The sequence below is a fragment of the Xenopus laevis genome, chromosome 7L (assembly GCF_017654675.1).
Source record: "Xenopus laevis strain J_2021 chromosome 7L, Xenopus_laevis_v10.1, whole genome shotgun sequence".
Classification (NCBI taxonomy): domain Eukaryota; kingdom Metazoa; phylum Chordata; class Amphibia; order Anura; family Pipidae; genus Xenopus; species Xenopus laevis.
In genome coordinates, this window is record NC_054383.1 from 96905784 (window position 1) to 96919019 (window position 13236).

Here is a 13236-nt window from a genome sequence, read left to right on the forward strand (position 1 = left end):
TTAAAATTTAAATATTAAACATTATAATCCCATTGCAAATTAAGAATTTTGGTGTCAGAAAATTAATATCTTTCCTGAAGTAATATCTACCTTTAATGCTCTATAATGTACTAAATAAAACAAATATATACTACTTATAATTAAAACTCTATGATACATATTAAAATATCTCTATTTAAATGCAAAGACGTGAAATGGCGGTGAATAAAATCACTGCCCTGAATTACCCAGATTATATTAAAATGTAAATATTAAACATTATAATCCCATTACTAAGTAAAAACTTTGGTGTCAGAACTAAATGTTTTCTAAAAAAATATCTACCTTTAACGCTCTAAGTTGTTTGTGTAATGTCTGCATTTAAATGAGAAATACTTTGATAATATATATCTATAATTAAATATACAGCTCTACACTACAGTACTATACTATATCATTTGCTGGAGGGTCTTTTTTCTTCCAGGTGTTCTTCATTCTTATCTTGAATGGCACCTAAACGAGTAAGAAAAATAAGATTAGCCCATGTTACACCATTATTTTAACCACAAATTCCAACTCTTAGGAGGCAATTTATGAAGTGGTTAATTTAATTGCCGCTTGATGGAACATTAATAACATTTTTGGACTAAATAATTTCTTTTGTGTTGCTGGAAGTCTTGTTGCTAATATAAGGTGGGGATTGCTGGGGTACAGCACTATTGTAGTATGCTGTTGTTTATTATATATATATATATATATATATATATATATATATATATATATATATATATATATATATATATATATATACACATACATACACACACATATCACAAGAAGCAATTGCCCAAGACCTGTGCAACTGTGTAAGATAATGTGCAAGTCCCTTGAGTACTTTGTGCCATATGTAACTACTGCAGTTTGCCTGTCTTACTGGCACCAGTACACGTCTCCCACATGCAGTTGCCCTTTAGTATCAGTCCATGAAAGTGCAGTTGATAATAATGTGTCTATTCCACCTGAACATATCTGTCAATCATTACCTTGGCAGGCTGGGCTTCCTCCGTGGCTTTCACTCTGCACACAGAACATTCTTGCGGGAAATGTTTGGGAAAGCCCTTGAAATAATAGAATTCCCTTTTTCTGGCGTGACTTTTGATGGAAAGTCCATGGCCCTCGTGTCTCTCACGCTTCCACGCCCAGTGAGTCGGGTTATCTACCATTGCCTAGAGGAAAAAGAAAATATATTTATTACATTTTGTATAGCCCAGTCTGTATGAATTTACTATTGACAACCCATCTGTCTTTAGTTGGGAAACTCCTTGGGGCAGATTTACCTAGGGTCGAACATCGAGGGTTAATTAACCCTTGATATTCGACCGTCGAAGTAAAATCCTTCGACTTCGAATATCAAAGTTGGAAGATTTTGCGCTATTCCTACGATCGAACGATTAAATCCTTTGAATCGAACGATTCTAAGGATTTTAATCCATCGATCGAAGGATATTCCTTGTTAGGAATTGTTAGGAAGCCTATGGGGACCTTCCCCATAGGCTAACATTGGCCTCGGTAGGTTTTAGGTGGCGAACTAGGGGGTCGAAGAATTTTTTAAAGAGACAGTACTTCGACTATCAAATGGTCAAATAGTCGAACGATTTTTAGTTTGATTCGAAGGTTGAAGTAGCCAAAAAAAACATTTGAAATTCGAACTATTTTTCCTCTGTTCCTTCACTTGAACTAAGTAAATGAGCCCCCTTATGTTCTGTATTGTCAACTAGTAAATGTACAATGCAGTGACATCTATTAATGCTTGTTAGCCAGGCCAATTTATTTCAGGATATTGTGTCTGCACACATCTGTGTCAGCTGAAAGATCTGAGCTTCTATATAGTCAGCTTTTTTGTTTATATTGTCTCTTAGCTATACATTTGGTGGCTGATAACTTAGCATTTCCAACCCCAGGCCTAGGAAATCTTTAGCTGTCCAGTTATCAGAGAAGTACATCATGCAGATTTTCTCCACCAGTGATGTTGGGATGTAGAGGGCCAAAAACTGCATATTATAACTGTTATGAACTATGGCCAAATATTTTTGATTACTTATCCTGCCCAGAACGTATAATTGATGGTACTTAAAAAATGTCTTATATTGGTATGATGAAGATTATTTTCATTTTCATGATAGTTCCCCTTTAACTACTTGTCCGAAGCGCTGTAATTGTATTTGTGTATATATATAGTGATACGCACCTCTTCACATGATGTTCTGTTCACCCAACCTTGGAAATTCATTCTGGCCCACAACTCTAGTCGCCTCGCCCTCAATTCCTTCCATTTTTTCTGCCAATCTTTGCCATTGACCAATTTGTAGATCAACTGAGGGAATTGTAAATCCTCCTCCATGTCGTTGGCGAGTAACCTGAAGACACAATACATAAAGCAGTCTCACTCTTTGTGATAATCGCACATTGATATAGAATTAAAAGAACAAAGCAATTGCCCTCTGCTCCTTTCTTGAGCTTAATCCCAGGCTGCAGTGCATCAATTCTTTATTGCCTGAGCCCCACTATACTGACTCGTATCTCCCACAAACACATATTGTCATTCCTGGGATCTTAGTATAGAGCATTTATGGGTTTAAAGCAAAGATACTTACAGGGCAGTAATGAAATTCATTTCGGTGTATTCCTCCTTGTGCAGTCCAGCACGCTGCATATATATCTTGGCCATAGCCAGGAGGTACTGGAGAGAGAGAAGCACAGTATGGTCAGGGTGTTTAACCATTTGTCACCAGCTTATCTGTGTCTGCTCATGTATGACTGCATTCATTCTAGTTATCAGCAATCTGTGGGTGTTGTTTTGTTAATTGAGACATGGCCAGTGTGGATTGGGAGTGGAGTTTGGCATAATTGGGGAGTGGTCGGGGCAGATCAGGGTGTGTCTGTGTACATGAGGGGCATTTATTTCATTGATTCCTCATTTTAGTTGTTGCCCACCACCCAGGGTGTCCAGGTAACCATAAATTTAGGGTGCCCTGTTGGGAGGGCCCTGCAAACTGAGTAGAATGGGACCCAGTAATTACTGAAGACGGTCCTGTCAGCAAGACCTGATAAAATTCCTTTTCAGTTTTCAGAAATGAGATTTTAGCAGAAATGTATGAATAAATCTTAGAGTGCTTTAATTTTAAAGGTGGGGCAGTGTGCAAAGAGCGAAATGTTGTCTCTCTGCAATTTGTTCATCAGACTTCTAGAATAGAGCCTAAATAGTTGCACATCACTCTGTATGCAGCATGTTTATACCTAAGGGGTGGGAGGTTGGTGGTACATCCCATGGAATGTCTCTTGTGCATCATTCAGAAGGAGCGAGTTGGGAGTGAGGGGAGGGGGGGGGACACAAGACACCAGGGTGCCCTTTAATTACTGTGTGCCTAAACCATGCCCCATACTTGTTTAGTTCTCTAACTATGTTTATTGATTTGGTCTTCTTTTGTAATAGAACGTTATGAATATGATAGAAAGCCAAAACTAAAATAAATGGTGACAGATGTAAGGAAGTTTATCTCATCCAGATCGTATTTTGCAGCCCATCCCTAAAATTACCTTGTCCGACGTCTTCATGCATGAGTCCACGTCCAGGCTTCTTTTGACTGCTTCTTTTTCTATAAGAAATAATAGAAATGAGCTTGTGGGCACTTTGCCCCCAATTATCATTTGCAGGTTACCAACTGCCAACCCTAATTTCCATATCAAGCAAATAATTGTCACATTCAGTTGTCCTGAGAATTAATATCACATGAATTTAAGGGTGTGAACTTATTGGGCTGAACCCCAAGGATTTCATATCCTGTAGAAGTAGCTAACACAAGTGCTGCACAGTTCCCCAAAGCAACCAATCAGGTGTCTCATTTAATTAGTGTAGGCGCAGCTTTGGTGCCAATACAAATACTACAGATAAAGCAGTTAGGAAATAATATTGTATCAAATGGCATCCCTATGCACTGTGAGCAAAGTTATGGGCAAAGAACCCTGTACCTAACACTGACTAATTAGCAACCATTCCATTCCATTGCCCAGAAGGTAAATTAACCCTGTGTATATGCAGCACCTGCTAAAGCAATGTTTGTGCTTCATTCAATGACCCTGGAACCCTTTATTGCACTTTGTACTTTGCCTGCTCTTAGTAAATGAGGCCCCAGATCTTCACTTTCTTTTCTAGTTTGTAATAAACTGATCGGTTGCTATTGGTAACTCCACAAGTGCACTTAAGCACCAATATTAGTAACTGAGTCCAGACATATTTATCATCATTCTGCCGGCAGCTTGTTGTGGTGCAAGTTAAAGAGAATATCTTACCCAGCAGTTGGTAGAAGTCCATGCCGGCAGCTGGTTCAGGCCTAGAGAGGGCAGAAAGGAAAGAGGTGAATGTCTCCCTTAGTTGGAAGTAGATACTTGTCAATGCCATTCCTACAAGAACTGCAACCCTGCCACTAATATAACCCTTCCAGTGTTCTGAGTATCCTTTTATATAGGGTCAGGGCCGCCATCAGGGAGCCATAGGGGGGACAGTTGTCCCGGGCCCCGCAGGGTTTTGTGTCTAAGGGGGCCTGGCCATGCTTCACTTATTTGATTAGCCAGGCCCCCTTGCTTTCAGCATGCTGCCAGCTTCAGAATATAAGAGAGCAGCTCTGTGCACGCAAGATTTTTCTCCTATTCCGATTCTCTGTACCCTCATTGGTTCTTCAAGGATAAGTCCCGGTAAAGCTGTACAGGTATTGGATAGGAGAAGTTATAACTTCCCTTTCAGCTTATCCAATCTCAATGCAGCTTTACCGGGACTTATCCTTAAAGAACCAAGCAGGATTTCCCGGCTAATCAAGTAAGTGAAGCAGGGCCTGGCCCCCCCCTTAGATGCAAAACCCTGGCAAGCAATTTTTTAAAATTTTGGGGGGCCTGGCAACCAAGTTTTTTTTTTTTAACTTGAAGGGGCCCTTATCACCAGTTGATTTTAATAACTTTTGGGGGGTCCTGGCCACCAATAGCGTTTTATAACTTATGGGGGGGCAGGCCATCAAAAAAATTTTTAATTGGTTTTACTTGCATGGGGGTACCCTGATCACCACTGGCTTTTTATAAAATGGGGGGGTCACCAATGGCTTAGGGGGGTTTAATGTTTTAGCTCTGATGTTTGTGTGGCCTTTTTACTGTGGGGTGGTCAAGATATGGGGTGGGGCTTGAAGGTGGGCGGGGACCAGGGGGCCCAGAAAATGTTGCCGTACGGGGCCCCATGATTTCTGACGGCAGACCTGTATAGGGTAGACCAGCCAATAGGTACAAAGTTAGCGCCTGTTTTCAATTACATTTCCCCTTTACCCTGATAATGTTGCAAAATGTATGAAGGTGAAGTAGTTGGAGTTTCTAATAAATAAACTTGATAAAACTGATCCTAAATATTCTTTGTACTGGACTTGGGTCATGCAGTACAATTAGTTCATCCTTCACCTGTCACTATGCGCAGGGCTCCTACTCTTCTCCTCACTGCGCATTCTCTTCCAAGGCCTCTCATTGTCCGGGGACATGGCCTCGCTGTAGGTCCTCTTTCTATACCTACAATGAAAATATATAAAGAATACTATGATTAGTACCTCACTCACAACAAACTACACAAATGGTTCCACACCACAGACCAATGCCCCAGAGGATGTAGAGTATCTGCTGACGAAATAAATATGATGCCCAACTATCAAACAACTTTGGGCCAATGTATTTTCTCTTATGAACGAGACTTTAACCATTTGAAACTTTAACCATTTGGAACCAGACCCCTGGCTAGCCCCCATACTTCTGACTCTACCACTGGCTGACCACATATTAGCCTCATTGCTAAAAGATAAATTAATATTCCTCCTACACTACAAGAACAAAAAAATATACTATAGTGGGCAGTTAAAATGGAAAATCTCAACTAGGATATGTATGTTCAGCCATCCCCTCACCCCATTTCCCCTTATCCATTTATGCAAAAAAGACTGTTATAGACCCTGATGCAGCAAACACCACAGTGAAAATTGTAGAAATCAATGTACTTTATTGAGTGACATATACAACTTCATTTACATTGGTTACTAACTTTATGAAGAATTACTATACGGTTACCAAAAAATATTCTGTTAAAATCCACTTTTCTTTTGCATTTCTATGCACATCCATATTGGTTAATTGTTTTCCTCTCTTTTGCTTTCCCCTTCTCCTCCCCCTTAACTCCTGTTGGTTTCTTATATCTACACTGTATTATATGGCTTATTTCAACTGTAAACTTGCAAAAGCAAAATACAGACATAGTAAACTAAAAGATGGCTGTAAGTCTGATTAAGGGCAGCAGCACGTGGGGAGAGTCTGACCATTCTTGTTGCTATGTTTTATTTTATGTGGCAACTTGACTTGGCTCCTGCAACACAATAGTTGTTATTGACTGGTCTAGTTACCCATAAAAATCTTTTTTCAAAACCAACATCCAACTGACTTGTCCTAATTATATTTGTCCTTGTGAATGTGATAGGGATCTTAGATTGTAAGCTCCACTGGTGCAGGGACTGATATGGATGAAAACTAAAAGATAAAGCTAATTATTGGTTTCTACAGACTATTAGACCTGTGGCAGACACGGAGACATTTATTGCATTACCCCAATACAATAACTATATCCCTGAGTTTCAGGCACCAAGAAATATATTACAGGCCCAGGATTGCCAGTTTAGCACATGCTGAATGGTTTATACTGACTCTCCATCACATCACATTTCATTTCTTATAATTGAGATTGAGAAATTGCTTTACTTACCTTCCAGACATTTTCAGTCTGCTGTAGATAAAGAGAGGATGGGTCCAACCTGCAAAATAAAAGTCCTGCAAAAGAAATATGTGGAGGGAAGGAGTATGCCAAGAGATGAGTGAGGGTGTGAGTGTAGGGACAGAAGTTGTGTGGGACAATAAATGGCAGAAAGCACAATTATTGATGAAGGTGTAAGGTGTCTGTGAGTGGGTGTGATTGTGTGAGGGGCGCAAGGAATAATTCAGCGTTTATAATCCAGAATAAATCCAATCGCTTTTCCAGCACTGATCCACCACTGATCCACCATCAATCTCCAAATGCAGTTTAAACGGTTTTAACCGACTGAGCCAGTTGTTCCCAGTCAGAGTGCATTATGGGATGTGGGTGTGGGCACCTTTGCTTCACCAGCAGTGTGAGGCCTGGCAGAGAGGAAGCCCTGGGATACTAAACTTTATGGTTATCTGCACCAAAAACTCATTCAATAAAAAGTAAAATCAGGCAAATCAGACTCAAATGCTGCTGTAATTACTGTCAGAACTGCTTGTGCCATAGATTTTTACTGTAATTATTATCTCAGCAGTTTCCTTAATAGATTATATGGGTATGTGCCCTACTGTAAGATATTAGGGGAGTAGAAGTTTAGGCCACAGGCCAATCCACTGGGCTTCCCATTTGTGTTAAAGTTGATACCCCAACCTGTTCCTTACGGAGAACCCCTGGGGGTGACTAACAGTTATGTGCTAATGAGTGGTGTCTGTCACTGTTACTGCTCTGCAATTTGTAATGAACACACATATTTTATGTTTTATATCCGTCCTTAGCACATCATATATATCTACATGTGACTTTGCAAATCTTTACTTGTATATTGGCCCTGGGTCCTACTCCTGTGGAGATGTTTGCATTACCTGTAGGCTGGGGGCTGTGTGATACAATAACTGCATTGCTGGTTCCTTGGGATCTTTTACAAACCTCATTAAATACAGATATTTCCCTGGCTGGTGCCCCTTTTAGGAAAATAGCACTGGCTCAGGGAAGTTTCTTTTGCTGTGCCACCATCTTGCTTTTCGTTCCCTGTTGTCTCTCCGTCAGACTAGACTTGAGCCTGTGAGGTCAAATTTTCCGCACTTTACATTTCTCCCTCTGTGTTCCTGAAATGTCAGGGCCAATTGTGAATCTCAGCCTGGACTTGGGTTTCTTGCATAGATCTGAGCCCCATATTTTGCATATCATTATATTTGTCTCCATTTAATCTCATCATTTTGACATGAGAGTTAATGCTTGATCCTAAATCACCAGGTGTATAAACACAGTGGGAGTTATTGCAGGTTGCATGTTGTTGGTGTTACAAGTATTTTTGTATTTCTTTTGCTCTGGATCTCAGGCTTGCAATTAAAGCTCAATATCTATTAGGTGGGTGGCATTATTTGGCTGTTCCCAAGCTTCGGGTGCAGCACTCTTGTTGGGATGAGGGGGGCAGAAGTGTTTGGAAGTGTTTCCATGAGCTGCTCCATTGCACTTTATACACTTTATTAAAACTACTGACATACTAAAAGCTAGAGTTGTTGAGTGGAAGACGAGGCCTGGCTCACAGTCGGCCATATTGTGCCTGTGTATTCAGGGGGTGATGTGCACTGAACTCTGAGCTGGGTTTGCTCTTCTTCAGCAGAGAAGTGGCTTATAAAAATGCTAATGAGAAATGACTTGTTTTTTTGCACATTAACACAAACAGCCACTCAGGGTCTCCCTTATAATCCATACGTTGCCGATTGGTCCCATGTTATTTGGAATGACGTAGCTATGAAGCTGATTGGTAGCTATGTAGAACTGCACTACAGCACACTGGCACCTCTCTTAGGACATCCAATGTTATTCTACAAGTGCAACCATTACAGTGAAGGCTGCTGCTGTGTTTTTATAGTTGTTTGACTTGTTTCTGTTACGCTGTGTTGTTATGGTGTATTGAACGGGTAACTCCTGCCTGTTGTTACTAAATGAACTTTAGGCATTTTATAATCCACATTTTTACGTCACGTTAGGACTGAAAACAAGAGATCCTCATACAAAAAAACAAATATTGTTGTTCAGAATACGCTGTGCCCAAGTGCCCCAGAAGAACTGTTAGTGGGATATAGGTCTCTGTGATTGGCTACCCATATGCTACTGTGTTTATGGGAATGGAGAGGAACGGACACAATTGTTTTTGTACAAATTAAAATCAGGCTTTTTATATTATTTCTCATTGGCTGTATGATGAGGACGACTTAAAAAAAACCAAAAAAAAAACCACAACACTGTGTGTGTCCTTTACAGCAAAACTAATGCTGATACCTGTGCATTCTATTGATGGTTCTGGGTGCCACATAAGGGAATGTGATGCATCTTGTGCAAGAGAAGAAACCCGAGGTGCATCTGTTTAGATATGTTCCGCTCAGACTTGCTTGCTTGCAGTACTCCGCTCAATGCACTGTAGGACAGGAACCAATCAGAATCCCAGAGTTGCACCTGATTCTAGAGACACGTGTGCTCTGCTTACAGACTCACTGCACTGATGCAACCCTGGAGCTACTGCTTGGTCCAAGATGGTGGCGGCTCCAAGGTTCCTTTGGCATTAAAGGGGTGGTTCAACTTTTAAGTTAACTTTTATTATGTTATAGAATGTCTAGTTCTCAGCAACTCTTCATTTGGTCTTTATTATTTATTTTCTATAGTTTTTTTTTTTTAATTTGCCTCCTTCTGACTCTTTTCAGCTTTCAAATGGGGGTCACTGACCCCATCTAAAACAAATTCTATTTAAAGCTACAAATCTACTGTTATTGCTACTTTTTATTACTCGTCTTTCTAATAATTTGGTAATTTGGACCCTAGCAACCAGACTGCTGAAACTGCAAACTGGAGAACTGCTAAATAAAAAGTTTAACTCAAAACCACAAATAATAAAAAATGACAACCAATTGCAAATTGTCTCAGAATATCACTCTCTACATCATACTAAGAGCAGATTTTTCAAGGGTTGAAGTATAAATTGGAAGTAAAAAAAAACAAACCTATTTTTGTGTACTTTGACTTCGATCGAATAGGCCAAAATTCAATTATCATTTGAAAAAATTAGACTTTTCGAATATCGAAATGTATCATGTACGGTCTCTTTAAAATTTCAAGTTCAACCATTCGCCATCTAAAACCTGCCGAATTGCTGTTTTAGCCTATAGGGACCTCCTAAAACCTATTCGGAGTCATTTGGTGGACTTTGAAAAATCAAAGTCTTTTTTTTTTCCGAAAAACTTCGAATTGAAGTAGATTGAATATGATTTTTGATTAGAACGATTCAAATACAGCCTATTCACCCGCAGAAAAAAACTTTGATTTTTTTTAAGAAATTTCAGTTGGTCTTTTTTTCTTCAAATTTCGAAGTTATAATAATTAAAAAAAAAAAACTCCCATTATTTCGAAATTCGACCCTTGATAAATCTGCCCGCAAAAGATAACTGAAAGGTGAAAAATCCCTTTAATTCTCAGCCGTTACTGTAGGGACGTCCATTGTTAAAGCGCTAGAAAGCATCATGATTAGATTATTGTATCTTAATTTTTAAAACCTGCCCCTATAACAATGCATAGTCTCCAATGGGTCTAACAAACATTTTATTTTGAAATTTCCTCTAATTCAAGGAAGAGAAATAAAGCTCTGCTGTAAACTCTTCAGGGGACAATATCGTTCTAAAATTATTTATTACATAAAATACAGTGTGTTCCAACTGCAATCTCCAACCAGTTATCCCTTTAACCATATAAATGTTTCTCTAATATTGTCTGGTCCAGCCAGAATGTATTTCGGGTATAGACATTCAAATACAATTATTAGCATTAAAACACTATTTAACTTGTTTAGAACATTTAGAAGGCAGACTACTGAAATAAAATACACAGGGCCATACGTATATGTTCCAGAGATGATAAACAACATTTTAAAAATATTTCAAATACAGCAAAGTAAAAGGTTCCGGAAGAACGTGCTAAAAACAGAATGTATATTTCATTTGTCTGTATAACACATTTTCATATTGTACAGGTATGGGACCTGTTATCCAGAATGCTCAGGTTCTGGGGTTGTCCAGATAACGGATCATTCTGTAATTTGGATCTTCATACCTTAAAGTGGACCTGTCACCCAGACACAAAAATCTGTATAATAAAAGTCCTTTTCAAATTAAACATGAAATCCAATTTCAATTTTTTATTTAAGCATTCATAGCTGTTGTAAGCTCATTTAAAAATCTCAGCTGTCAATCAAATATTGTCTGCCCGCCTCTATGCCCGTGGCATAAAGGCAGGGCAGACAATTACTTTCACTTTCAATTCAGCACTTCTTAGATGTCACTGCTCTCCCCACACATTCCCCCGTTCTCTTTACCATTTAATTGTTTAGCCAGGGCATGGGGATGGACATCAGGTCCCCCATTCTGCTGCACAAACAAGATTCTGAGATGATACAAGACTTGTCTTAATAACAGTGTCCACAAAATGGCTCCTGCCTGCAATTATTTTGAAATCCCAGACTGAAGGAAACAAGGTTCAAATAATTTATATAGTGTAATTAAAGTTCATTTTCCTTGACTAATCTGATAAAATAGGATTTTGAATAATTTTTTTGGGTGACGGGTCCCCTTTAAGGGTCAGGGCACACATGGCAGATTCAGGGAGATTAGTCAACCAGCGACAAATCTCTTCTTCGGGGCGACTAATCTCCCCAAACTGCCTTCCCGTCAGCTAAAATGTAAATCGCAGACGGGATGGCCCTTGGCGCGATTAGTCTTCCGAAGCCGCCTCGAGGAAACTTTGGGCAACTTCGGAAAACAAAGCGAAGCCATCCCACTGGCGATTTTCATTCTAGCTGGCGGGCGGGAAGGCAGTTAAGGGAGATTAGTCGCCCCGAAGAAGAGGAGATTTGTCGCCGGGTGACTGATCTCAATGAATCTGCCTGGTCCCCTGATCCTTAGTCTACTAGAATATCATATAAATATTATTGGTATTGCTTCCAATAAGGATTAATTATATCTTAGTTTGGATCAAGTAGAAACTACTGTTTTATTACAGAGAAAAAGGAAATCCATTTTAAAAATCTGGATTATTTAATTATAGTGGAGTGATGGCCCATCCGTAATTCAGAGCTTTCTGGATAATAGATCCCATACCTGTAATAGCTTGCATATTGGCTGTAGGAGCCATTTATTCATTAGCTCCTGCCTATGTAGCACTGAAGGAAGCCGATGGTGGGATATGAGTTTGCTCTCATAGCTCAAGGCAAGTCCCATGTATGAGATTCTAGTACATTGGAAAAGCAGGGGAGTGGAAGTGGCATAAAACTAGGGATGCACCAAATCCACTATTTTGGGCTTTGGCCTAACCCCGAATCCTTTGTGAACGATTCAGCTGAATACTGAACCAAATCTGTATCCTGATTTGCATATGTGTAATTAGGGGCAGGGAGAAAGAGAACCACATGGTTAAAAAATGTTCTTGTTTGCGTGACATAATTTTAAGGTTTCGGTTCGGCCAGGCACAAGGGTTCAGCTGAAAAAGGCTGAGTCCTGGCCGAATTCCCAACGGAATCCTTTATTCGGAGCATCCCTACATAAAACCAATGGGTACATTGATAATTGGTTTTATTACCATATTTAATCGGTATCCATAATTTGCCTCTTAAATATACAACGTACAATAAAGCTCAAGCTAATTTTGTATATAAGTATTTGTTTGACTACATGAATGTGACACGTTGTATACTTTGTCTCAGCTAGAAAAGAAGAGGCAGGGAATTGAGATCATCACAAAAGAAAGGCAGAACGGAAGAGAAGGAACTGCAGGAAAGTAAATAAAGTCAGAAGAGGAAGAAGAACAATAGTAGGAGACCAGAGCTGGGAGTAGAGAAGTCAAAAGCAATACAAGATAATGAGGAAAATAGAAGATATACCCCAATATGTAATAAACGGCACGAAGTTTGCACAGGAGCAGTAACCCATAGCAACTAATAGGATGTTTGCTTTTAAACAAGTGATCAGTAAATGCTACCTTCTGATTGGTTGCTATGGGTCGCTGCTTCTGGGCAAATTTAGCGCTTTTTATTACATAACCCCCAAAGTATTCTAAAGAGTGGGGCCAGTTGTCTAAACATTTTTGGTGGACCTATAACACCGAATAATGTGTGTAAAATGTCTTCTGCCTATAGTTTTAATAAGTACATGAAAACAATACCATTTGCTGCATTTTATGAAACAGAAAAAGTGAATAACGGTTTCATTCTTATGCACTGGCTCCACCCCTGTAACCTTGAGAGCCAATGAGATTTGTTCATTTAGATGGGCACGACGAAACTCATACTGAACCATCCCCTGCTCCTCCCACAATTACTCTGCACAGTCCAACACATAGGA

At 39.5% G+C, this 13236-nt stretch overlaps 1 protein-coding gene across 1 annotated transcript; it reads right to left on the reverse strand.

Annotated features, from left to right (window-relative positions):
* Window positions 1–9475, reverse strand: LOC108705682 (speedy protein 1-B-like). Its single transcript, XM_041569362.1, has 8 exons — window positions 6815–9475; window positions 5476–5580; window positions 4330–4370; window positions 3577–3635; window positions 2634–2719; window positions 2228–2396; window positions 1023–1205; window positions 1–492 (listed from the first exon to the last, which is right to left on the reverse strand). Exons 1-8 carry the CDS (start codon window positions 6823–6825, stop codon window positions 424–426), a joined length of 723 nt encoding a protein of 240 aa, XP_041425296.1. The 5' UTR covers window positions 6826–9475; the 3' UTR covers window positions 1–423.
* Window positions 9476–13236: the final 3761 nt, after the last annotated feature.

Coding starts and splice junctions, on each gene's coding strand:
- LOC108705682 (XM_041569362.1), bottom strand. Junction 2,397..2,633: donor ATGAATTTCATTACTGCCCT/GTAAGTATCTTT, acceptor TTGTGTCTTCAG/GTTACTCGCCAACGACATGG. Junction 493..1,022: donor AGGAAGCCCAGCCTGCCAAG/GTAATGATTGAC, acceptor TTACTCGTTTAG/GTGCCATTCAAGATAAGAAT.